Source organism: Aptenodytes patagonicus, chromosome 9 (assembly GCF_965638725.1).
Source record: "Aptenodytes patagonicus chromosome 9, bAptPat1.pri.cur, whole genome shotgun sequence".
NCBI lineage: Eukaryota > Metazoa > Chordata > Aves > Sphenisciformes > Spheniscidae > Aptenodytes > Aptenodytes patagonicus.
This window is the reverse complement of record NC_134957.1, coordinates 1,111,026-1,138,659: the sequence shown is the minus strand read 5'-3', so window position 1 is coordinate 1,138,659 and position 27,634 is coordinate 1,111,026. Positions and strand designations below refer to the sequence as shown.

At 35.1% G+C, this 27,634-nt stretch overlaps 1 protein-coding gene across 6 annotated transcripts in view; it reads left to right on the top strand.

Annotated features, from left to right (window-relative positions):
* Positions 1-27,307, top strand: part of LRCH2 (leucine rich repeats and calponin homology domain containing 2) — a 56,386-nt gene extending 29,079 nt beyond the window's left edge. Inside the window, exons 12-22 of one of the 6 annotated variants that reach the window (XM_076346865.1) lie at positions 59-136; positions 3,686-3,754; positions 6,262-6,310; positions 7,431-7,547; positions 10,845-10,889; positions 11,339-11,389; positions 12,462-12,519; positions 14,577-14,689; positions 15,838-15,975; positions 16,266-16,343; positions 17,506-27,307. In XM_076346865.1, the coding sequence (XP_076202980.1) occupies positions 59-136; positions 3,686-3,754; positions 6,262-6,310; positions 7,431-7,547; positions 10,845-10,889; positions 11,339-11,389; positions 12,462-12,519; positions 14,577-14,689; positions 15,838-15,975; positions 16,266-16,343; positions 17,506-17,625 (916 nt within the window). In that variant the 3' untranslated portion in view covers positions 17,626-27,307. Of the gene's footprint in view, positions 1-58; positions 137-3,685; positions 3,755-6,261; positions 6,311-7,430; positions 7,548-10,844; positions 10,890-11,338; positions 11,390-11,873; positions 11,930-12,461; positions 12,520-14,576; positions 14,690-15,837; positions 15,976-16,265; positions 16,344-17,505 lie in introns of those variants that run through there. The other 5 variants (XM_076346868.1, XM_076346866.1, XM_076346867.1 and 2 more) reach the window with 5 other exon arrangements.
* Positions 27,308-27,634: the final 327 nt, after the last annotated feature.

Below are 27,634 nucleotides of genomic sequence, written 5' to 3'. Positions count from 1 at the left end.
ACCTATCCTGCTTCCTTCTTCCGTCTTTGGCTTTGGTGTACATGAAATGTGAATACAGACGAAGGCCATTAAGCTATAGAACTTCATTCAGTGAAAAACTCTTCCAGAGGACAAGGGCGGCAGGACGTGCATCAAGGTATAAAGTGTTTGTAGAGCTTCAGATTTCCAAAGTTAAAATGTGGACAAAGGAAACCATTTTGGCCATTTCTTGAACAAAAACAGAATAAAGGGATCGGCTAAGTTAGCCTAAGATATTTTGTTATCAAAAATAGATTGCAATGCATTTATTGTTCTTTAAGATTAAATACTATTTAAGGAAAATGTTTAATTAGGCAACTTTCCAAAGCACATTTAAATGAGTCCAAACCTAGAACCATAATTTCCTGTACCTTTGGCATGCTTTCTCTTCAGTTTTTTGTTTTATAATATATAGTACCTCAAGTATAGAACCTCAGGCAAAAGTTTGTGGGTTTTTTTTTCTCCATTTAAGATATCTTGGTTTTAAAGTTATCATTTTCAAATTAGCGTGACCAGTGACAATTTGTTTTGCATTTGACAGCCATGAGGGAAGCATTTGCAGATACACAAGCCTCACAGGTAACAAGAAATCTGGAATGGGCTGTGTAGACTATGCTCGGACATGTAGGTGATGAATCAAGTGATTTCAGACTTTGTTACCTTATCAATTGAAACTCTGTATCTTACTGTGGATATTCCTGGTCTGTTTCAAAAGAAAGTAGGATAGCTTAGATTAAATAATCTTCATTAGTACCAAATGAGCCTGGCATCAAAGTTATGTATGGGTTCTTACCTGACAGCAGTGACTTCCTAAAACTGTCTAAATCCCTAAGAGCACACGTTACCATCACAAAGCAGAGCCCTATGTGGAGACAGTAGACTGCTCCTGAATGAGTTTAAAATCCATCTTCTTTTCTCTCACTGTAAAAGATTTCTAGTGTCTTTATAGATCCTAGGTAGCGCGTGTTTGTTGAAACTTGAAGATAGCTAACCTTAAAATGGCATTACCATCACTCACTTCATTTGTGTCCCTTAATCATGATGTTATGTTTGCTCAAAATATGAAAGTATAAGTGACTGAGAAGAGATTCCACTTTTTAAATTCTCAAACTTTAGAAAATATTTTCCAATATCATAATTGGTCTTGCTATCGCCTTTCTCTCCCATCTAGTCAGGAGTTTGGAGTAGATGTTATGCTTGCATGATATAAAACTAGAAAAATGAGTCACAATGTTGTTTTTTGAGTTTAATATATATAAGTATGTGTCATTGCATATGTGCTGTTGGGTAATTTACATTTCGAAGTTTGCATAAGTTTTAGAACCCTTTCAAAGTAATAGTTTGTATGCTACCTCTGTAACAACAGAATTTGTTTGGTTAGTAGAAACCATAAGTAGGAAAGTAATTGCAGTACTAACACGTGTCTTATGCAAGTTCTTATTTAGTGATTCAGTCTGACCATCAGTAAATAATTGGCCTGATAATTGATCTGTCTAATAAAAAAAAAAAGTTTTTGATTTAATGAGTTGTAGTATGAATGGAAACAGTTGCTGGAATCGTTGCAGCATTAGCACCACACTTAAAAGGTCATGACTTCTGAATGTGAGCTACTTGTACTTTCATTTTGCATACTCAGTTTTGCATTGTATTTCCTGGAAGACAGTTCTTAACATGACTACAGTGATTTCCCCCCCACTTCCAGCTGAACAAACTATTTTGCTGTTAATTCCTTAGTCTGCAATTTAGTAAATTCAGATTAATTTTCTTCATCATTTTCTTCAAGTACAAACTTTCAAGTTCCTTATTCCACAGGAAATTCAGGTTTCTCTGACTGGACTAGTAACTGCTAACCTGACAGATACTGAACTTGCTGTTACTTCCCCATCAATATTCTTCAGTTTTTAAACAGGAAGTTTCAAAAATGATTGTTTGTGTTTGTTTTTGTTTTACAAAGTATACTTTGTTTATGATAGAATTAGTTTATTATAAACTCAAACATTAATTATATGTTTCATAGAAACAACGAGCTGAAAAGTGTGTGTGTATATGTTTGAATTAGCTTGAATAGTTTTTCCTTACATTTCATGTAATGAGTATAAAAAAAATGGCCTGTGTTACATACAATCATTGAATTTACACTGATAAGTGTCAGTTTTGGTGCAAGTGTTGCATCAAGTTGTTTAGGTAACTCCAATTTCTATTTTTTTTTTTTAAAGCTCATTCTATTGTAACGTTCAGATCTTGCTACAAAGTCTCTCTGAATTTCACATTGCTTTCAGTTGAAGACATAAGGCTTGTTTAAATGGGAATTAGGTCTAAAAATTAATGACTTTAAAATAGCATGTTTATATTATGGTTTGATAACCTATGCTCTGAATATTAATTTTTTGTAACACATTTTTCAGTCTATAGTATAATTTAATTCTGGCATGCACCCTCAAAATTAAGTTTCTGAAGACAAAATATAGGGAGCAGATGTTGCAGACCGTGAATGCTGCAGACTGTTGGTTTACAGGCTTAACTTCTCATAATCCCATTAAATTGAGGTTCACACAGTGAGAGATTTAAACTACAAATGAGATTACTGAGCTCAAAGTTACCACAATAATCAGAAGTCTGAAAATCATCAATCATTTGAAGTTAGTGGTTGTACTGCCCTATGTAATGATAATGAAATATAAAAAGGTGCTTACTGTTACTTTCTTCCATTGAATAGTTGGTGTTCTAATTGTTTCTGATTCTTAATGCATACTAGTTCCCTATATAATTCAGCGTAAATATACTTTGATCAGTTCTGCGCATGAAGTCAGTGTTGAAGTATAATATTACTACCTCCAAGAATTTAGAATTATTCATTCTAGTTACTGTTCAACGTGATTCTTACTTGAAAACGTTTAATTTTAAGTGTTACTGATTGTTTTGTTATTTTTAACACTTTATACATCCATAATAGCTCATACCTTCCTGTGTGTGCGCACATGTCTGGTATGTGTTCCAGATGAAAAAACATTTCTGAATCTCTATGCAAGTTTAGGCTTTTTTGACTGTTTACCATTTAGAAAAATGGAATTTCCATTGGTTCATTTCTGCATTAGACTTTTTGTTTAGTTCTTAGCCTGTGTTTCTCCATTTTCCACCTCTCCTTTTTCCCTATATTTCCTTTGCACTTGCAGTGTTTTACTCAGCTACCTTCTTACCTGGTCCTACTGACTGACTTCTTGTGCTCAATCTGTGTATCATTTCTTGTCTGCTTTAGGTTGACTATCTTCTGTCTTCTAATTTTAGTGAACAGTGGGGCCTTTTGTGTTGAGGGAAGCATAACTTTACACAGATGTGAGATCAGTTGAAATAGTATGTATTTAGGGAGAAAAATAAGAGGAGACTTCATTTTGGTTTGAATTATCATCAAGTTTTATACTTCCTTAGAATGCAGAATTTGAAATATTTCAAGAGCTGGAAACAATATTGTTGATTTAAATGGAAGCAGGATTGGGCTTGGATTTCATATGTGTACAAACATAGATATTCTAATTTTATGGAAAATGTCACCTGAATGTTCAAAATTTTTTATTTACAGGAAATGTTACGCAGTGAAAGTAACATATATTCTAAGAAAAAGGTTTAGCTACAAAGCTGTTGAATAAATATGTATTTTTCTTCTTTCTAGGCTTCTTAATCATTCCGTTTCAGTAAGCACGAGGAACAGGCCAAAGCAGCCAATGGAATCTGAAAAATGGTATTGATATACTTAAATGTATCACAGCTTTCAATACTTCATTAATTTAATTTTTATATTTATTTTGTGTTGCTACTGCCATCTTCTGTCATAATGTTTTTAGCTCAAGATGAAATAGAAGCTACACAAATCTGTTCTTGAGCTGCTTTCTTTCAGATAAAGAAAAAAAAACTGTTCTTTTGAGCCTTTAGGAAAGTTGATGTCATCCAGAAACTAATCTGTGGGTCTGATTATGGCAGCAATTCAGGTGCCTAAAGATAGGCACTGTAGTGCATTCAGTGATGTTTTAGACATCCAGTTCCAGTCCAGAAGGTCATGTCTCCCATAGGTAACAGTCCTGTGCAGATGTTAGATCCTGTGTTACATAAAATGGCACTGTAGCTGTGCTTAGGCATCTAAAGTTTTCCTCCCTGGCAGTCCTTTTGTGCTCTTAAGAGCTGTTGGAAAAGTGTTGCTGGGATTTCAGCCTGCAAAACCTTTACTGTTTGTGGACGATGTGTCAATGAGGAATCGATTGTCTTTAGGATCTGTACTCTTATGCTCTTTCTTTGAATTAAAAAAAACCCACAAATCAACAACAAACAAAAATACCCAGAGCCTTTTCCTTAGAAAATTGGGAAGTCACAGCTTCCCATTTCTGACTACATGGGTGAGAAAGAACTTAGCAAGTTTTCAGCCCTCCCTCCCTTAAGGAATCCTAGATCAGTTCTTTTAATCAGTTTGGTCAAGAAATAATCTATTTTAATTTTTAAGCTAACGAGGGAGAGCTTACTGGCAGCCTCCTAGTGAGAACTCCATTCAAACGGTGGCTTTTGTGATTTTTGCCAGACCCAGAGTCTTTTAAAATCTGTACCTTCAAAAGAATCTGTATCTGCTTGTGTCCAGACGGTAGTTTGGCTGTGAATCTTGGAGACAAAAGCTGTAACTGCTGTTGGTGTTGCTAAGAGAGGATTGGGGGTGGTAACAGCTCTCTACAGTTCAGGTACACATCAGGAAAGCATTTACTCGAACGGAAGAGGGACACAGTGTAGATATTTCAATATGATACATCCGATTTTGGCTATCTTCTCTCTCATCGGTATTTGCAGTTTTAAAGAGCTAGTTGTGCACATGTCCTGTGGTTATATGAACCATGCTGCAACTATTCACTTGCATTTGGAACTTTACAGTCCTTGGTTACTTAACATACAGTTTCTGTTCTTTGGGATGCTGTCACCTATTGTAGGTTACAGCTATATTAGGCCTTCATATTATAGGGTAATCCAGAAAATGTTAAATTTACCTTTCCCTGTTTTGTTAATGAACAGAAACAGTTCTGAGACTTAAAAACAAAACAAAAACAAACAAAAACACACACCCCCAAAAAAACCCAATCACTTCCCCACCCCCTTCTGTGAGGTGTGCACACAAGATATGGTAGAAGTTGCAGGTTGTTTGTTGTTTTATTGCACTAATATATTGGAACCCAAATCACACACTGCGTAAGGAACATACAAAGAGAGTAGAAAGACTGTCATATCCCTAAAGAATTTACACTTATTGAACATGTCATAGTTAATAGATACATATGTATCAACAGCAAAACTCAATTATTTGTGTCAGTTCCTGCAATTCTCAACTGGATTGCTTATCAAGCTATTGGACGTGATTCAGACAAATTTCTTATGCCTAACAGCTTTAAAAGTAGCATTATTGGTTTGAGGCAAACAGGAAGGAAAGGAATACAAAGTAGCAGAAGCTAAGCACCTAGTTGCTTTCCCTTTAGGATTTATTATAATTGCTTATGGTGTTATGTCCTTCTTGCATTCAATCCCCAGCTGTTAGCCTTTTGGTATGCTGCACAGCTTCTAAGCCAGCTGTCAGAATGTGAATGAAATGGTTGCTGGTAAGGTGATAAAAGTGAATTTCACAGAAAGATTTAGAAAGAAAAATTTGAAGTGACACCAAATCTAAACACTTTCATTTACCTCTGAATTTTCAGTAATCTCAGGCAGTCCATGTTCCAAAGTGTATTTTTTGATTTTGCAGTTTCACTGTCCCATTTAAAATATTTTTCCCTTCCCTATAAGTTTCTACTTTACTGTATAGAGCTAACAGTGAAATGAAGCATGTGAGTCTTCCAGAAGTTTAAAGAATAGATATTTTGTGAGCTTTGAACAAAATGTTTCATTGATTGCTTTGAGAAATAAAACAATGAAGGTGCATTAGTAATCTCTAAAGATCAACATGCTTAGGAAAAAGCTTTATCTGAATAAAGTACTGTAGCGTGGAAGACCTGTTGTCAGCATATGGTAAAGGAGAATGAAATATGATTTCAGATTTTAGTCAAATGGTCATACGTTTTAGCCACATTGTGACATCCTTATACAGGTAGGCAAAAAATACTGTAGTGCTGCAGAGAAGCTGCTTTTTAATAGTGTTCACTTTTTTGGTGTTTTAAAGTAACTTGGTTTTAAAGTACACAAAGTAGTAGTAAATTTTATAATGCCTCTCATCTTAATTTTTAGTGTCTCAACAGATGAAGTGAATTCCCCAGTGTCCCCATACAGCTGGCAGGTAAATATTCAAATGTAAATGTGGTGGCTTCATATTTGAGTGATTGTTTTTGTTTTGTTTTTTGGTTTTGTATTTCTGGCAGAAAACATTTTTATACATTCATATGGTTGCTTACACACATAGTGACTGTATTTATGTAATTGTGGTGGAAAATATAAAACCTTTGAAGAACTTGCGCTTCAAGATAATTTGACTTGTATGTAATGGAGCATATGGTACTAGCTTTTAGATCTTGAAACTAATGAGACATAAGTTTTACTTACTTGGTTTTAGTATTTCTTTGCATATAAATTTTATTGCCTCACCATAATGTTCTTTTTTTTTTTTAAAGTTTCTAAATGGTTTGAATTATATAGGCCTTCCATTCCCCATACCTCACTGAGAGGCTTGCATGATACTGTAAAATTGCAGTGAAATTGTAGAGTACTCTTTATTTTAGATTTTAATCCATGAGGTATTTGCAATTGTTTTAAATGGCCTGATATTCTAATATGAAGAAATAGTTGGAAATGTAGTTTTAGCCTTATTATGAAATGGTCCCTTCAGATTGTCTGCTTTCAGTTTTCATAAAATAGACATGTTCATACATATTCATTGTTATTTTAAGAATAAATCTAGTTTAGCTGTGTCTTCAGAATATGTTGCATACTTTGAGATTTCTTTTACAGCTAGTTGATGTGTATAATCTTTTAGATAGGAACAGCAGACAAATACTTGGATGGCTACAAGAAGACAATTTTTTTTCCTGTGCAATGAGTATTCAGATTGAGAAATTAGATATGCTAGTGGCTAACCACACTCCTAACTGGTGTTTTGAAGTTATTTATGGCAGCCTTAGGTGGCTTCCTAACATACCTGCAAAAATTAGGCTCAGTGCAGAAAAGGGTGTTTATTTTCTTAAGAATTATTTCATAGATTCTTTTTCTTCTATGAAATATGTTTTAGGATTTGAAAGGAAATGTGATTTCTACCAGAATCACCATTAAGACTGATAACACTTTCATGTCATAAAGCTAGACTGAGAGAGGCAAACAAGTCATAATTGTGGTTCATAATAATTTGTGTTACTGCACAGGAGGTATATTTACCTTTTATGTAAAAATATTTCTGAACCTTATAGCCACTGGAAAACCAGAAGGATTCAATGGATGAGCAGCACTGGCCAGAAACACAGCCAGTGATTTGGCAGAATGAAGAAAGAAGGAGAAGTAAACAAATTAGGAAAGAGTATTTCAAGGTAATGGGGGGAGTGTGGGTGGGTGACACTTTTTTTTTTTAATGAGAGTAGAAGAAACTATATAAGTAAAGGTAAGAAAACCTCAAAGGTTGTCATGCTTTTAATTTTGCATGTAACCTGTAATTTTTTATCTGGCTCTTTTGAGTTAAATAATATATATGTATGTGTATGTATTTAGGGTAATGTGAGAGTGCAGGAAAATCAGGAGGAAAAAATCGACCGAATACTTTGTTTATCCTTTAAATAAAAGAAAGTAATTTACAGTTGTTTTCTGGTAAAGCCAGGAGCTAGTCTTCAGTCATTAGCCCTTCCCCATCCATTTTGAGGGATTTTTTTTTTTGTAGTGCAAGGAAAATATGCATTACTTTTTTGTGCAGCTTGGTTATAAGAATGATTTATGCATTTTGGTTCTCACTGCATTAGTTTGCATTTTAGAGAGGAAATTTTCTCTGTATTACTTTGCTGCTGTAGTGTGTACCATTGGTCACCAGATGTCAGTGTTCGCTTATTGCAAAACAGATACGAAGTTATAGCAGCATTAGATAAAATTTGTTTTGGGGTATGGTAGAGAAATAGGAGAATTCTGACCAGTGCTAGGGTGAGTTAAATTTGTCACTTACGAAATTAGTTTCTTGGATCTTTTGCCATCAAACATCTTTATGAAATGCTACAGAACTTCAAAGAAATTAAATTCTAGGAAAAACAGAGCATGCCGTACAGCTCAGATATTCTTGTGATTATAGGAGCTATTAATGTTTTTTCCTGAAGAGTGTATGGGGTTGTATCCTAACTTGAATTCTACTGACCTCTTTCCAGGGTTTTCATCCCTAAATTAATTTTGCCCTGCAGCCTTTGAGGGGAAGGGGAGAAACTTATAAGTAAAACAGAATTCAGCCATTTGACTCATTAAACAGCTGTGCTATCAATACAGAAGACCTGCATTAGTGATTCCTCATAACTTTAAAAGATGTCTTTAAATGCTAATATAGATTTCAGTTTTGAGCTCTGTGATGGAAGCAGATACCTGAAATCACATTGCATACAGCTATAGACATGTCTCAAAAGTGAATTAAGCAGGCTGTACCAGTAACAAAAAATACTGTGTCACTGATAGTTTCATTTGCAAAAACAAGGCAGTAAGCAAGTGAAATGAAGCCTGTCTTCCATGGCAAACTGGAAAAAAAAAAGGTACTACTGCTGTTCTGAGAAACCAGTGAAAATACAATTCATATTGTGTCCATGCTTTCTTGGCAAAAAAGCTCATTGAATAATCATATCTGTACTGCCAAACATTAATATCTTAAGAATACATGCCAAAGTACTGCAATGGGCATCATTAGAACAGGGAAAATTTACTTGAATCAGCATCCAGAAGTATTTATAAAGCATCTTTATTATACATATTATATATTCTTATTGTGCAATTGTACTGTGCAGCAGAAGGGTAGGAAAATGCCTGTGAGAATCAGAACTCCTTTTTTTTGTGGCATTGTACTAAAGTCTCGCTGGAACCAGAAATCTTTGTTGCGTTAAGTATGTAAAAAGAATCTTACCATTGAAGACAATTTTATCAAGCAAAATGCCCGCCCCACCCCCCCAGAGTAGTCTGTAGTTGTTTTGGATCCTAGCTACATCCAAGCTGAAATTCTTGTTAGCGTATCCACAATGGAAAAGAATTACTATGTGCTAGCTTTGATATGGATAATTATGGTGGGAAAAACATGAACACAGAACTGGCCAAAGGCCTGTATAAATAGAAGTCGGCAGCGGAGGTCTGCAGGGCATAGAAAATTAGGCTTTGCCTTATCAGCTGCCAAAGTAATGTATTCCCTTGTACCGCAAACGTACAGGAAATAAGCCCAAGAAATATCCAGAAAATCAACTCTATCCCAGCCGAAACCAGGACACAATGATATATGCAGTAGGTCTCTATCTGACCCCAGAACTACCTGTACTCTGTGCATAGTTTAAAAAAAAAAAAAAAAAAACCAACAACCAAAAAAAAAATCCAGCCCCCCAAACCCCCTCAAAACAAAAAACCCAAAACCACCAAAAACCCAAAACAACAAAAGAATCCCACAAACCAACAACTGACACTTTATTCAATCACTCTTCAAAAGACGTGTTTAATTTGCACAGAAAATGAGTGGCAGTAGGATAGCCAACAAAGGCTGTTTGTCCTAGACTTGGATTTTCAAGAGATGCTGTTCATTGTTGTCAGCATGTAGTTTGAAAGCTGTTGAAAATTGAACTCTATAACGCTGCTCAATTTTACAGTCCATCAGTGCTCAGTTATAACTTTGAAGACAAGCATCTTCTATGCATAACTAATAAATACAACTTTCTATAGCAGAGCTATGTAAGTTTGCGTGTTTATTAATATTAAAGAACGTAGTTGCAGGTCAGGTTTTTCTTCCTTTTTAAGAAATTCTTTTAACTAAAACCTATATGTACCCCTAAAAGTCAGATCTTTGAAGGAGAGCCATCCTTCCAGTTCCAAAGTTAGTCTCTTAATTTAGCCTGTGTTAGGTGTTAATCATAAAGATGGGTAGGCCAGCCATGTACACACAACGCACTTATCAGGGTTTTGTAGTGATGGATCTTTTTAATTCTAGCTGCATGTTTTTTTCTATTTTTTGTACGCTTGCTCTGCAGACAATGAAACACACTTATTTTCTTAAATACTGCTTTTGTAAATTTCTTCCTTCAATCCCTCCTTCATTTCCTCCACTTTCAGGATAATCAGGAAGTGGGACAGTGATGAAGGCAGTGTGCAACAAATCAGACAGAACTGTAGAAAAAGTGCTGGTCTTAAATAGATAAAAGGATGTGATCAGGCTTTGAAGTTGTAAAGGAAATACTGATTTTTTTTTTTGTTAATTTAATGTTTTTACAATGTCAAGTCAATCTCAAAGTGTAAGCAATCTTAAAGTTACATAACAAAACACACTGTAAAAGTAACTTTCACAGGTTGCATGATTTTTCTAACTGCTTCAGAGTAGCAGTTGTTAAGATCTTTTCACTTGGATCAACTGTCACATGCAGTCAGAGTTCACATTATAAAAGTATTTAATTTGAAAATGCTCTTATCCTCTCATCGACATAACAAAGATCTTGACTAGCCTAGGAACTAGATGTTCCTTTTCTGTTTTATTTCTTTTTGCTCCTTTGATTCTGTAATGTGTTTTTTCTCAGCAGCTTCACCAGTAATAAGTAACATCTGAGTGATATCAAGCCATTTAGTTCAAATGAAAACCATACTTCCATTTTAAAGTAATAATTGTGTGTGTTTTGCAGTATAAGTCTTCTAGAAAGAGTTCAAGTGGAAATGAAAATGATGAGGTGAGAAATAGTAATTGTGTAAAATATTTAAGAAGACGTTTTATTCGTTTGTCTTTTATGAACACTTACATGTCACAGGAACAGGAGAACACTGGCTAGAGTCCATGCAAACAAACTTTGCATTCCAAAGCTGGAGATGAAATAAGTATTATACTTTATTTGAAAAAAGTCATCAAGATTGTGTACTGGGGAAAAGTAGGACATTTTACTTGCTTCGGTAATAGGAAAGTTAATTCACCCATCAAGCAGAAGTAATGTAAAAGTAGTATTTGACATAAACAGTGAACAGTGTTTCCTTGACTTACACATTTTTAAATTTAGTTGCTGCCAGTTTGTCGCATACTTGACAAATGTTGCGTGTCTCATGTCTTGTGTATTTCATAATTTCATGTTTCTTGTTAAATCATAATTTTCATTTTTATAATATCATCTCTTTGATTTCTTTTTAGCAAGACAGTGATAATACTAATGTGTCTCCACAGTCTCCTGTGTCGTCTGAGGTACAAGTTTGTGGTTTTGTTCTTCATTCAACAAACATTTCTTTGCACATTACTTGTCACCAGGTTTTCCATGCAGATATAAAGCTGTTAGTTTCTTTTGAAACGGCAATTAGAAATATTTCATCATAATAAACACTCAAAAATAGATAGACGCTAGAGACAGATATTACAACTTGTTTTACCTTTGCAAATATCTGTTTCTTCTTTTTGACTGGTGTGTAGAAAGGTGCATTGCTTTGTCTCCATTATCTTTCCTAATGAAAATAGCTAATAAAACAAAAATCGAATTTACCATATTTTATAGGTGTCCCCTATGCACTAGCCATCCAGAGGATTTTAAGTAAAACTTGTGGTTTAGTACTTTATATATCACAAGGAACCCACAGGTACTGACAATTCTTAGAGTTTCATCCTTTACACTTCTGGCTGTTGCCTTTATGGTGCAGCCTTGCAGCTTCATTCACTGGTTGCTTTCCTTTTTAAGGAACGTCCACATAGTCTCACGGTGGCTGCACTGCACTACTGAGCTCTGAATAAAGCATACCAAAGATTGAACATTTCCACCTCATGTCTATAAGGAACCTGAGGGAGCAGAATGAGAATATCTCCCAGATACAGTGAACAGGAGTTGAAATAAAGATCTCTCATGTACATACCAAATTACTGTGTGCATCTCTTTTTAGATGGTGAAATGAGGAAAAACCTGATCTTCATAATTGAAAGTAAACATTTCTTAAGAAATACTTTGATGCTAAGCGTTGGGAGGATATTTGTATTTGCTTACAGCTGGCTTAGAACTCTGTTCTCAGAATGGTTTGCAGTAGTTTGAAATGGTTTAGAGTAGATTTTAGTTAATCTGGTGCTGCTTTTCTTCCTCAGTAAGATAATTATCTGCATGTAGTGAGGTTACTTTTGTTCCATTTATTTTATACTGTCCCCTTCAGAAGAGTGTTACAGTTAAGCAGAAGGACTCACTTTTCTTAGGGAAGAATAATTTAAACACTATCTTGATGGGAACAAAAGTTAATTCTTTTAATAAATGGAAGAAAATTGACTTTATCTCTTTTAACAGGATTATGAAAGGACTGATAGTAACACTCATGGTCCATTTGGTCTCAAACCAAGGTCAGGTAAGCTGCTGTTCTCTAACATAGCATGATAAAACAGATGTTTATTTCCTGGGCTGGAATAGATGGTAAGAATAGCAGATGCATGAATTGGAATGAATATGAAGAGATGCCACAGTATAGCAATTGACTCAGTGTACTTATCACAAACATAGTACTGGGAAAGACATAGACAGCTGCTTTGGCAAACAAATAATTGAAAGTTCCCCAAGTTGCACAGTGATTTTTTTTTAAATTTTTTTAATTTTTTCCCCACTGATTTATTTTGTGCATATTTAGTCACTGTCAAAGAACAGGGAAAGAGCATGCAGTTGTTCTTGAGACCTGATGGCTGAGGCAGGAGGGTTTCAAGAGAAATAGATTTGTGTAATTTGTCCTATGAAAGGATGCTCTGAGCAGAGCTTTGCCAGGAGCTATGGCTTAGTGCTTTGTTGCACCCTGACTCTTCCAAGACTCTGCCGTATCCTCATAAGAAAGTTGTATTGTCTAAAGCAGACTTTCAGTCCTCTGAAATCTAGGTAGAAATAATACCTTTTTTTTGCAGTTACAGTATTCTTTTATTTGCAAGTGTTTATGTGACTATTGGATGTCAACGGTGTAAAACATGGTTTGGAAAAGCCACTGTGCAATCCTTTTTCTGGCTGATACCACTCTTCTCTGTTTTTAAGGGAACAGTCTTTGTGCAAATTCATTAAGAAAGAATCATCTCAACTCTTCAGTTTAATTTCATTCAGTATTTATGGTAGCAAAGCTTGACCTCCTTAATACTAGTCTGTGAGCCCTCAGTAGTAACATATGTCTGGCTGAGGTCATGCAAGTGCCTTCTTCAGGGCCCTTAAGTCACCTGAGACTTGTAAGCAGTTGTGTGAAACTTGTGTGCCAGAGATAGTTAGGTTAGTTGCATGTACCAGGACGTGCCTGGCTGATAATTTAGAGGCTTCTGAGTTACCTACATCCTTGGCTGCAGGAAGGTGCAGATTTGATAGGAGGAAGCAGGCTTGTTAGGACTTTTCAGCCCATGTTTTCTCAGTGTGGTAGTAGGCTTCCTAGGAGCCACTGCCAGCTCATGTCTGTAAAAGAGCAGCACCCCTTTCACTCAGTTCTAGGAAAGTGAATGGCATTTTGTTTCTTAATTACAAGCCAAAATCTTTGTGGTTTTAGATGCTTCCATAGATACTGTCGGTAACATGCAATTGTATTTGTCTGTATATGAACTACATACTCTCATAATGTATAAAATCAGAGCAGTGATTTCAAGAGTATCTATAAAATTTCTGTTATTTTTGATTGTTAGATCTCTTGCTAAAATTCAAACTATTAGAAACAATATATAAAGTTCTAAAGGTGTAAGTATTGATTTTTTTTTTCTCAGAAGCATAGGGTAAAATACTTAAGGATACAGTGGTATTGCTACAGAAGAGTTTTTATTTGCCAGTGTTCTATAAAATAATAGAATTGTCATTTGAAGACTTTCTGACCATGAAGAATAGTAAAGTGAATGTAATTATTTAAGACCTCCTTTTTAAAGAAGAACTCTGAACTTTTAGATGAGACATTTCATATTTGTCAATTAGTTCTTTAATAAGCAATCACTGTGTCTCCGCTTATGTACACCTAAAACATGCATATATGTGAGTGTGTTTATATATTTTAAATCTTTCATTGTAAGTTACATCAGGGAGTTCTGTCCCTTTTTTTAGTCTCCATAAAGACTTTATACTTGATTAAAAATAAAACAATGAAAATAATTTCAAGCTAGATTTCAAGATATGCTTGGAAAAGTGCAAATGGGGTTGTATATCTCAAACAGATATTTGAATTTTGAAGTCAATTCTGTTTCCATATTTTCTAGTTATCTATTTGTACTTAAGTAAGATGGTCTGTGTATTTTATTTGAAAGATAAGTTTCATAGACAACATATTTTACATCAGGATACTTAAATATATTTGTTCTGAAAAGTTCTGCAGCTTTTTTCCCATTTTTATCCTTGTTGGTAGATTTTTAGTCATTGCATTTTTTAATCTGAATTCTGAAAACTAACTTCACTAATATTTAATAGCTTTCAGCCGTGCATCTCGCCAGGACTATGGTGCAGTGGATCCTGGATTTACAATGAGGAGGAAAATGGAGCATTTAAGGGAAGAAAGGGAACAAATAAGACAGCTTCGCAACGTATGTACCATTATTTACTATATGCATGCAGTGTGTTTAGTTTGCTCTGTACCACAATTTAAACCTTTATAATAAAGGCCTGCAAATCATTACAGTTGTACAAGGGCATGTCTGTAGTGATATTTCTTCCCAAGGAATTTCATGTAACAGGCTACACTGGTACTGTTTTTGGTCCAACCAAAATACTAACCAGGAACTAAATGTTTTTTTTAGCTGAAACATTAAGTGAAATGAAAAACGATATTTTTTTTTCGTTAGGTTTCTGAGGTTTTAGGTTTTCCTAGGGAGGCAATAAGTCTGCTTGTTTACTGCTATTTGATCTGAGATTTGAAGAAAGATGGTCATAGTCTTCTGAATAGCCAAATGCTTTTTGAGTGTAGAAAGTTGCTACAAGTCATACAATACTGAATGGAATCTAAATTTCAGACTTCCAGTAAGTTATCGTTCTCAAGATATTTAACAGTTATAGTTAACTGTAAATCGTAGTAGCTCTGCTTTCCAGGGCAGTACTAATTTGGGGTGTGACTTCTATGAAGGCTGTTTCTGTCTTGAAACAGTTCATTTCCTGAGCAGTGAAGGCTTGTTGCTGGAGTGGGGAAAAAACATTCCCTGCTTACCTTCTCTGTTTTGCAACACAAATGTGGGCACTTCTTGGCCACCCTTTCCTCAGCTATTTAACTGTCATCTGCATGAGTGAAATACCCATGCCTAAAGTGGTTGTGTTCCCCTCTTTTTTTTTCCTAGTAAAATTGTGTATGATTTCAACCCACAAATTCTGCACACTGACAGCTAATGAGGTATTCAGCCTAACATTTCTGTCCTTAAATTCTGTGCTTTCCTATTATGATTAGTGAGTTCATCATATGGCTTTCATGGTAGTTGTTGGCTGAATGTCTTTCTCAATGTATGTAGTTGTGTCATTAAAAAAAACCAAAAAACAAGCAAAGGGAATGTAAGGTTAATGATAAAGGGATAAGAGAATGATAAAGAGAAAAGGATATTTGTACTCAGTAAAGTGCGAGTTGACTCCATTTACTTCACTTTAGTATTAAAATGTCCCTTTTAAACTGAATGCTTTAAAATACCCTGGATTTAGAATTAAAAACTAGCTAATGTTGAAAGTAACTTACTTATGGACTTTTTAATAGAATCTTGAATCAAGGTTGAAAGTAATTTTGCCAGACGACATTGGAGCAGCATTGATGGATGGAGTAGTTCTTTGCCATTTAGCCAATCACATAAGGCCACGTTCTGTTGCCAGCATTCACGTACCATCACCAGCAGTGGTAAGTCATTTACCTTACTTTAGTTGCATCTTACATGAAAACAAGCTTTTGAAGTTCAATACTAAAACATCATGAATCGTGTTTACCATATTAATTGACTACATTCCTCACTTCAATTTTTCCTGCAAGAAGCACTAAACGAGGCTCAGAAGTTTAGTTTAAGAACTATTTTCATATACTGAGTCTTCATAGAATTTGTTCTGCGTTTTAGCAACTGTTACTGAATTTGCATCAGAAATATACAATCCTTCACAAATGTATGATGAAGATCTAACATCCTGTCTTTACAGCCTAAACTCAGTATGGCAAAGTGCCGAAGAAATGTTGAAAACTTTCTCGATGCTTGTAAAAAATTGGGCGTTCCACAGGTATACTAATTGCTTTATTGACTTCTTAATAATAACCACAGAAATTGTCAGCAAATACTGAAGTTGGGGTTTTTTTGGGTCTTAATTCAGGGAGCAATAGTGATTATAACACTGACCAGGGAACTTGAAGATGTGAAAAGAAGTCCCATTTCTGGCCTGTGGCATGAACTTGAGGAAGCTACTTTATGGGTTTCTAGTCATTCCTTATAGTAAAAATAATACTGACCACCTTGTAAATTAAATTATCTAAACAAAAGAACTGATGCGAGAGGATGATGTTGTAATATTTTAAAGTCTTGAGTTTAGTAACTCACTTTGGCATGAATTTCAGTGTCTGCCTAGGAAAATCCTGCAATTACAGAAATGTAGCCTAACTGATTAGCTATCTTTTCTAGCATGACTGTAATTGCAGCCCATTATTCATGCTTCTGTTGCCCAAGTTCATCCTCTCACTTCCCTGTATCAGGAGGGGGGGGAAACCTGAAGGTCAAATAATTTCCTGCATATTACAAGAGACAAAAAACTCCCTTGACCCTTTTTAGTGGAACAAGAAAATTAGTTCATGGATTTAGAAGCCGGGGTTACTGCTCTGTCACAGCTTCTATCTAGCGTGGGGCCACAGGCCATTCAGAAGTAGAGATGCTAAGATTTACCTCCTGAATTACATGTAAGACAAGCTAGTAGTTGGGAAAATTGTCCAGGTTGTGCTAAATTCTGAAACTGAAAGATGACTTTCTTGGGGAATGGCTCATTACTGAGGACCGAGTCTATCTGCACTTCCAAGTTTTCCCAAGGGAAAAATTGGTAATAAGCCTACAAAACAAGGCAAAGGGGGAAGTAGGCCACTGAGCCAACAATGCCCATCATCCTGTTTGTCTTGCTCTGCTTATGAAAAGAAACAGTCTTTGGCTTTATGAAATTAGCAGTCTTTTATGTATCTTCTGATGTTGTCATAGTTTAAAACTTTAAACAGATCTTAGATATAATTAGTTTCTGACCATTCTGTTACTGTAGAGGACCATATGCGAAATTCAAGGCCAAAGACATTTTCTATGCAAGTGTCTTATAGCGATGTATGTGTGACTTCAGAGAGAATGCCTTTGTTACCTGCCTTGGGGAAAAAATGAATGAAGCTTGATACACGTACTGCTTTATTTTGCAGGAGAGACTTTGCTTGCCTCATCACATTCTGGAGGAAAGGGGTCTGGTGAAGGTTGGCCTCACAGTTCAAGCTCTGCTTGAATTGCCAACATTGAAAGTATCTCAGCTTTCCTCCATGTGACATGACTTCTTGGAAGCTAGACAACTTACCATTCAATCTGTTGATTTGGATTGCTCTGAGGCAGTTCAGCTTCCTACATGGGAACATCCAAGCCATCAAACTAGTATCTGTCCAGATGCTGTAGAGAGCCTTACTTGGAGTTGTACATGAAAACCTTGGAGTCAGCTGACAGTTAAAAGAACATAATTATTATTTGTTTCTTTTGCAATTGGATGCACAAAGAGATTGTGGTAGCATCAGGTTCTCTTTCCAGTTAATTTAAGTTAAAAGCTGCCATTTAACGTCTCACAGTATTAGAGTTAAATGCTGGATTTCTTTTCCTACATTGAAAATATTGTTCGAATTATTTTAGAAGTACAAAGCACGCCCCCCTTCCCTCCCCCTTTAGTCTTTCAAGTCAATAATTTGGTTTAAAGGTAAGACAAAAATGTAGCGATGGTATGATGGTAAAAATGCGAGCGACTGATCACTTGTGATCCACTTTCACTCTCTCAGAAAGCTTAATATTTGCGTTCTTTATTTTTTGCACTCCTGATTGTAACTTACACACTTCTAACATTGCCAGTATTTAGGCTGAGTGTATGGTGATTACACAAAACAGTGTACAATGGGAAAAGGACATATTTTATTGAGTTTTTTCCAGTCTTCTAGGTTGGTGCCAAATATTTTTTTCAGTTGTACTGTAGATTGTTTACATGTGAAGTGCCTGTGTAATTGATAACTCTTAATAGTCTTAAACATTTTTGAAATTTCCTTGTTTAAAATAGATAAAATGGAAATTTTTAAATATTTTAATAGTTTTTTGTAAAATCAGTATGTGAAGATTTAAGTAATACTTCACATTTTTGATGTTGGGTGTTTAAGTTTGTTGCACAATTTAATTGGTTATTTTGTTGTCTAATAATTAGAAAATACTGTAAATACTTTTTATTTATGATATTTAATTTGATAATACCTAATCACTTTTGGTTTAATGTATTGTTGGACAAAAAAAGTTGTCTACCTTTTGTTTGGGACAAACAAATATACATGGTGAGTAAGACATGAGAACTAGTGATGCATACAGAGTAATTTAGGACATTTTGATAAAACTGCCAAAATCTCAGGTTTACGCTGTGACTTTCAGGATTTTGTGTAATATTGCTCCTGATCTCACATTACACTTTTACAACAGGTATATCCATAATTTAGTTGAGAAATATCAGTGTTATCTTTTTAGTGTTTACGGGATTTATTGTGTAATTTACACAAGTGTGGCATAGCACACAAATCAGTTTGTACAAATGGCACTGTGCTGAGACATTAGACTTTTCTGGATAAATGTGAAAAAGAAAAATTTCCACTGTGGTGGTTTTTTGAAACTTCTGAGTTTATGTATTTGTTTGCTTCTGCACAAATTCTCGGTGTTTTGAGAACATTCTGAAACCATACACAGTTGAGTTCTTCTCCAAACAACTTGCAAATAATTTCATAATTTTAGTAATAAATCTGTTTGCATTAGTTTGTTCTTCATGAATAGGTAGCTCAATTAAAAAAAAAGTTCTGACTGTCACAGATTTTCTATTTCAGGCTAAGTTAATTTTGATTGAGGGATATGTTTGCCAAGTGTGTAACAAGATTTGTTTCTGTTCTTTCCAATTGATCAAGACCGCATGTAATATAATTCGTAAAAGAATGAGGGAAGGGTATCATTTACTCCTTACTTCATTTACTATAGTCCTTAAAATCAGTAGCTGAGAGGAAAAATAACTTTCTGATGACAAGATTTTTTTTTTAAAAGATACATTATTTTTAATTCCATTGAAACAAGCTGATTCATGTGTAATAGTTAAAAACCACTATTACTTATATAGTGTTTTCTTAAAATACAGCTCATGGAGAGGCCGGTGTAAAACTTAATTTGCAAAGTCCTAGGTATAAATCTTAGGCGGCATAAGTACTTGTTTGAGGAAACTGGATTGCTTTGACCTTTGAAATATGGTGTTTCAAATCTCTAATTGTTTTTTAAATAATTCACATAATACTCATTTTAACAACTTCAATCTCTTATTTTTCATTGAAGGCAGTATCTGAAAAGTCATGCTAAGACTAAAATGAAAAAGTAATTAATTCATTAAAGAAAATGCTTGTCTGCTATGTTTGAAGAACACAACCATTCAGAAAGAATAAGTCATTGTCTTTCAATTCCTTGCTATGGTATTTGACAACAACAACAAAGTTCTATTTCAGTACATTAGCCATAGAATTGCTAACTGTAAATTGTCACTTTCAGTTATCTGGCTTAAACTGATCTACACTACTATTTCATTGTCATATTTAAATATGTTTTCTGATCTTAAAGTAACTTTTTTCCTACTAGAACTAAATTTATAAAGTTATATCGCAGTGTAAACATTAAGAATTCCCTTGATGTAGCATGCCTGATGCTTACCAGGTTTTTTTTAAACTTAGCTTATTTCCTAAGTAACTTGAAAACTGGATATGAAATTAATGTAATCATTTTACACTGTATCTCTGAAGTTGAAAACTACTAAAAAAATTTTTTTTTTTTTAGTACTCCGGAGTTCTTCCCCACAAACTTGCTAGAAACAGCCTTGCTTTGCCATTCATTGGAAATTATTATGGCCTTCTTCATGCTTATGGGGAAGGATAACCATGATTCTTCCAGGGCTTCCTTTTTAGCATTGCAAAGATTAAGGCCTTCAAGTATCCTTACGAGCAATCGGAGAAAAGGTCCACTGTGCCTGGATGAATCTTTTACCATCTTTCTTTAGCTGCTTTTACAAATAATAATAATCTAAAGCCTTGCTAAAATTGGCTGTTCCCATCGTGATTTTTTTAGGAGCAACTGCAAAAAAGATGCTAAAAAAGTTTTGAATTTTAAGTTTTAATTTTAAAGCAGCCTGTGGAAATTGTTGCTGTTTTCCCTGTACAAGTATTTGCCTACTATCCCCTTTCTGCCTTTCCATTTGATTCCCAGCATCATCTTATTTATTTTTGTTTGTTCACAGATCTAGTGACTTCACATTTTCCATTACTGCATGCCACTTTCCTCCTTCCTCTTTACTTTTTTAAGAAATTGCTCCAGTGGCATTGGTGAACTACTGTGATTCCAGAATCCCCGCTCTCAACATTTAGTATGTTTGAGATACCCTTTTCCTATTTTGTTTAGGATGAAATGTCATCACTTAATACTTGGTACAGCTGATAGGATGGTTAAAAACAGAGGCCTGCCCAATTCCTATTGTAGTCACTCAGTTTTTACTTTGGATGTGAAGAAAAGTCAACATTAAAAGGTTTAGGAAACTGCATTAAGTTTTCCTAATAAATTTAAGAGTTAACTAGGGTGCTTTTGTTATTGTGAATGCTATACAAAGTTACTGCAATAATGTGGTATGAACTGTAAATTACAGAGTGAATCAACATACTGACAAGGCTTCTGGCCTTGTGTATTCTTCTATTTTTTTATGTCATTGGATGCAGTATGTTGCACATGAATGATCTTTCATTTAAGCAGTAATGTCACAGATATCGTGAGATCTTAAAGCAGTAGCATCAAAATAATTGTTGTAAAGCGTGGTGACTTCCCACACAGTATCTCAGAAATGCTTCACATCCATTATATAATACTGCTAATCCAGTGTGCTAGCTGGGGCACTGCTGAGGATGCAAAAAAACATCTATACCCATGTATCTGGAGGCCTTCCAAAATATAACCAAGAACTAAAATTATCATAAATTATGGAGTACATTTGAAACAATAAATAACTATGACATGAATCATAATTTCTGGGTAAAATCCTAGCTTCGCTGTAATCAATGCAAGTTTTGCTCTTGACTTCAGTAAAGATTTCACCTTTTTAATTTATGCAACACCTGAGCTGGAGACCATAGCAAACATGGCTTAAACTTGTCTGACACTAGCAAAGCTTTAGTGTCAAATTCTTGACTAAAAACAGTGATCTCTGGTACGTCAAAGGAAGCTGTAAAATATTACACTGATTATTTAATACAAATTTTCTGATATACCATATGCAGTATTAAGACAGTAGGAAAAATTACTTTGGAGCACAGCTTTCATACTATGGGAAGGTATGTCACCTCAGTAAAATTGCAGGTGAGGACTACCATCAGTTATTTACTGCACTAAAACCCTTATTTGTAATATCTTATCATTTAGCAGCACTCTTCTCCGATTTTGACGTAAATTTGTAGCCAAATTCAAACAAATATCTTGTATATCTGTATTGCAGCTTGTAACCTCTGCAGGTTACAAGCTGCAGTCTGCCTGTTTGTCTTGTAATTGGTCTGTATACCAATGCAGAGATAAAGCACGTTAATAATTCAACTGACTTCAACTGAAAGCAACTTGTAGGAGTTTTTAGCATTTTCTGCAGATAGGAGATGATTTTGTATTGGTAAATCAAATTTCTCTCTTTCCTCATTAAGTCAGGCTAATGTATGTGTTTCTTTCAAGAGGTATATCATATTAAGCAGTGAAATGTACTTGAAAAACAAAAGCAAATAAACAAAACACCACCCCAACACACACAAAACTGGTGAAATATTTCCTGTTTACAGGTGACTCTTTGGAATTTAAAAAAAAAAAAACAACCAAAAACATTAAGACCAGGAATGGGAAAGGCAAAGTATAGTTGTCCAAGGAGAGGGTGCTCTGAGTTGATTTGATGTTGAATCACTTCACAATGAAAAGCCTTTAGATTTAGTAGAGAAAGAAATAGATGTTTTGTATCTACTTCATGCTGAGGGAGGTGGATCCTTAAGTATATGGAGCTTTCCGTAGAGGTTACAATAACGATATTTGGCATCTTCATTTTCCCAAAGACTCTATATTTTGGGTAGCTCTATCCCAGTGCTGCAGAAAGCACTGTTGATTGTACAGAGAACATTGCCCATTCCAGGCCCTGGGTAGGGTACCTAGCTGGTGCCATTTGCACTACCCTCTGGCTTTGTAATGACGAGACTGGACTGTGTGGTGCAACTTCTGAAGGAAACACCTCCTTGCTTCATGCTGCTGCCTCCTCGTGCATAGGCTGCAGAATTCTTTTAAACAGATGTTTGCAATCTGAATAAAAATACTAAGGAAAGTGATAACTTTACTTGAGAGTAATAGATGTTTACCAATATTTAACTTCCACCAGCAAAGAATGATGTAGTGAGACAGAGGAAGCTTGCTGTAGGAACTACAGAACTTCACTGATTGAAAATTGCACCATGACTTTTAACAGGTTAGTGTGTCACTTGTCCTCTCATGTGAGTGAATCAAAACAGTAATACTGTTTCTTGTTCCACATGCAACACACTGTGGGGTATACGTAATTCATTTACAAATGGAGGGAAAGGCGAACTGTATTTTTTTTAATCAGGAATTTTATGGCACAGATTTTTTTTTGTAAAATGGATGTGAAGGTAAAAAATTATTCTCTTTCTGTGAAGAAAATTTCTGCTGATCTTGACTGATAAAATAGAGAGCATAGGTGACTAACTGAATTTTAGTTTAAACTTGCCACTGCACGGGAGCAGTTCTGGCTCCTGTGTTTCTTACATAATAAAATACCGCTTTGCTTTATTTGTCTTTAAGTATTTCACATAGTACAATTCTGACAGCATATTATCTTAAAACTGTTATATGCAGTATTTGTTCCCTCATTGTTTTTGACCTTTTTCTTTTTTCAACATGGGAGGCAAAATTGCTATAAGCTACTTGATTAATTTCTATGGAAAGAATACAAGTTATTATAAAGATGACGGTCATTTTTAGTTCAAATGTTTTGTAGCTAACTACATTTTCAAAGAAGAATTTTTAATGTGGTTTTTCCATACAAATTTTAGAATCCTAATCTTAAAAAAACCAAAACCATAAAGTCTTTCCAGGACTATTTTAGTATCTTAGCAAATATTAAAAGAGAAGAATAGCTTAAACTGACAGCAAATTTAATTGTTTTGGGGAACTTTCCATTTTGGCAGTGTGAGGTTTATGGTTGGACTCTATCTTAAAGGTCTGTTCCAACCTAAATGATTCTATGATTCTATGACTTCAATGAAACCAGAATTGCCCTCAGTAATTTTGTAACGGAGCTACAGCATGAAGTCAGTAATTTAAAGTGAATTCTTGGCACTAATGAGGATTTCCTCACTTGTTTCAAAACTGTGTGAAATAAGGCAAACGTAACATTTTTTTTTTCCACTATAGTTTTATGCAGGCAGATTGTGAAATAGAGAATATTTGGAAATAATCACAAGGATACTTTTTTGTTTTCTTTCATTTTTAAATACGAGTGAACCAGTGAAATCTTTCCAGAATTGCTATGTTTGTTTAGGATTTGGTAATGCCGTTCCTGGCATGGGAACTCCCATTGTTCAGTATTAATGTGCTTTTTGGAGCATGTGCAAGGTCACGCTCTTCACAGGCAAATGTTAATACAGTTGTGTTTACCGAATCGATGTGTTACACTAAGCGTTGCTGCAGCTGTGGGAATTCCTAGCTGCAACTGTTCGTGTCTCTTGCACCAGCAGGCAGCGCAAGGCTTTGGTTCCCATGAGGGGCATACGCGGGCATTGCAAAAGGGTTGTTTGGTGGATTACGTTGGGAATAATGTGAATACTTTTTACTATTATGTAATGTGTAGAACAAGGAAAATGTGATTGCTTTACGATTATCATTCAGTTGGTATTCAGTTATTTTGTTTTGTAACTCGTGATTATAAAACTCAGAAAACACAATGTAACCAAATGATCAATATGTAAATGTGTGCAGGACATGACAGAAGTAGTTCTGAGGCACAGTTGGAGAGTGATTTAAAAATAGATGCTTAAATTGTGTATATACTTGCAAGATCTTTGATAGTGCATTTTAATTCATTTTGCGTTTCATGTTCTTGTAAAGTGCATCTTCCACACTTTTGAAGATTGTCTACTTGTACGATACTGTATTAAGTCTTTTTTCAGGACTTCCATTATTGCTGGAGCTTCCAACATATGTTTCTTTTGAAAAATGTTCTTACTGTTATTTTTTTGTAAATAGGTTTTTGTATTAAATTTGCATGGATAAAACCTACATTTCCAAAATCAGTGTACATACTCTGTGTATAAAATACAAACTGTTTCATAACTTTCATGTAGTCAAGTTACTCAATTTGATTTCACTTCAGTTTTTATATATTTGTAGTAAATAATGAGAATTTGTTGTAAGTTCTTTCAAATGTCTGTGTTGTCATTTTGATAGATAAGTGACCTGCCTCATTACATGTCAGGAAGTATGTTCTTTTATAGTGACAAACAAATGTTAACTCTTATTCCAGGGAAATAGACGTCACTTTTACGTGTGAAGTATGTTAGGACTTCGGTTTTGACCAACAGGGTGAGAATATGTGAAGATAAAGATGCCTTCACTTGTAGCAGGGTCTTTATACATTTACACGCTTTCCTGTCTTACACGTGAAAACCACCCAATGTCTTATAGCATATATATTTGGAACAACATATTTTTTTGAATCTTGCTAATAATAAGCTTAATCCAGTATGGAAACTCCTGCTGACAGAGGTGATCTGCTTCCCTTCTGTTCCGTGGGTTGGATCTGGCAGTAGCACAGATCACCTTTTGTGTGGTTTGCAGTAATTAATTGCTAGATCCAGCATTAGGGAAACAGAACTGTCAGGTTTTGGAACTGTAGTTAAGTTAGGTTTTTCAAATGTAGGTTAAAATAGAATTCTATACAACAAAATTGATTTTACCTTAATTTCTTTGTTTATTTAAAGATCTGGACAGTTTTATTATTAGACCTGAATATTGAAAGTAAAAGATTCTCTTTTGAGAGATGTTTTTCCCTGTGAGACTTTTCATTCTGCACCTGCACACACCCAGCTGTTCTTTGTTTCCTGATGAAGCACAATTTGGGACTATAAAGCAGAAATTGAGGAACAGCGTCACAAAGAAAGTGAACACCATCCCTTGACAAAGGCATCCAAACAGTTGGAACTTTTTTTGCAGTTATCGATGAGGGGTTTGTGGTTGAAATGTTCTGTGAGTCTGTTGTTCAGTTTCCAGCTATAAAGAAAACTCTCCTTATGAAAAGGCCTCCCGGGTCTACAAGGGGAATGATACCATGTGCAGAGGCCTCTGCTCCAGGCTGGACTGCATGAACCATAGATTCCTGTCTGTCCTTGGTGATCTTGGTGATCCTTGGTGATAGGGAAGGTCACTGTTGAATAAGGGAAGTGTTGTAAGCAAAAAAAAAAAAAAATCTGCAATTTCCACATGAGATGTGTTGAGAGAAATGTAAAATTCATGAAGCTTTGCAGTGTATTTGTTTTTATTTGAGCTTGGTACATTTGATGAGGGTGCCCCAAACAAGTATGTTCCTTTACATTTAGATTATCAGCGGTGGATAATGTAGCTCAGACATGGACTTTTTTCACTGAGTCATGAGGTGTTAAAAGTTTTGTAAATGGCAGGCTCCAGCTATAAACAAAATGTAGATAGTTTACAATACCTGCCTTGGTAAAGGTGTCTGCTGCTGGCAGGCTGCATTGATTCCAGCAGGATTTGAGAACTAATGGCACTGAATACATTTTATAGATCTTTATTGCAGTGCTTCCTCCACCCAGTGATTCTTCAGGAGTAGTTCTTAGGTCCGTATAGGTCTTGCTGACTGCAGCAACCTTTTCACCTGTCACACTGAGCTTATTCAGCTTCTGTTTCCTAAGTCAAAGATGGTGAACTACTGCTAAATAGAACTTTTTTGTTTTCTGTTCAAGCTTGAAATCTGCATCTCCCTCCATAGTCTGTCAGATACCTGCAATGTATGTTCTCATGCTGTGTCTGCTTTTACAGTCTCTCTTCAGTGTCCTGCTTACAGACCAGTCGTACATCCTGCTGTCTTCAGCTGCTGGTTTGCATTGGTTAAGATGCATTGTTATGACTGTAGCCTTTTAACATTTCTCTCTGATTAAGCTATGTCTACGCCAGTGATGGGTATAACTACAGTGCCCCAGGCTAGCATCGCTGTTCTGATCCTCTTAGTTTGTGGAAACTGTATGAGAGTTTTACTAAAAAAAAAAAAAAATCCAACACCTCATGCATGGTTTCACAGAATTCTTCTGGTTCTGTGTTCGAACACATTAATCAGTTACTCTGAGTGGCTACAAATATCACTCAAATGGCTGTTAGAACCCTTCCAAGAATATTTTTTAAAAGGTTTGAAGTTTAATGTTGCAATGACTTTAGCAGACTAAACCTATTTGCAAAATGTGTATGTAATTATTTGTGGTTTTAATTAGTTAGGCCTCATTATAATAATGGAAATCTCATGCTAATAATCTGATTATATAGCCAAAGAGTAGATTATAATATGAATATCTAGTTTTCACAGGTATAACACATTGCCTTCAGAACTGAACGATGCATAACTGCACAATAGCTCATAGCTACTAGTAAGGGCAATATAAGAAGAATTACAACATGTTAACTTTTCTGAAATTCACAGGTGATTGTTAAAGGTTTGACTTCGTATCAAATTAACATAGTTTTCATTATAGTGGGGAAGTGGAACAACTAGACTGTATGTGGAACTTCTGTAGTTTTTTTAGCAGCTAACATTTAAATGTGACACTGGAATAGTTGTATTTTTCAGCAACTCAATAAACATCTATCTTTGAAGTATTATAATTGTGGCTTTATTATAATTATTTCATTACCAGAATTCATACAACTTTTCATATATACCTACAGATAGATACTGTGTGTGAGATCTCTAGATCAATAATCACAAGTTGGAGAAATGATAAATGATTTACCCAGAGAAAACCATGTGTTCTGTGTTAGCTGATCTTGTGGGGCCTCTGCTTACATACCTGGTTCTGTTGCAATGTCCATGATAAAGGATCACCTTTACTCCTATATCCATAGGAGGAAGAACAACTAAGTTAATATCTAAGAATGCATCTGTGGGACTATATATTGTTGCCACCACCCTAGCACACAACTATG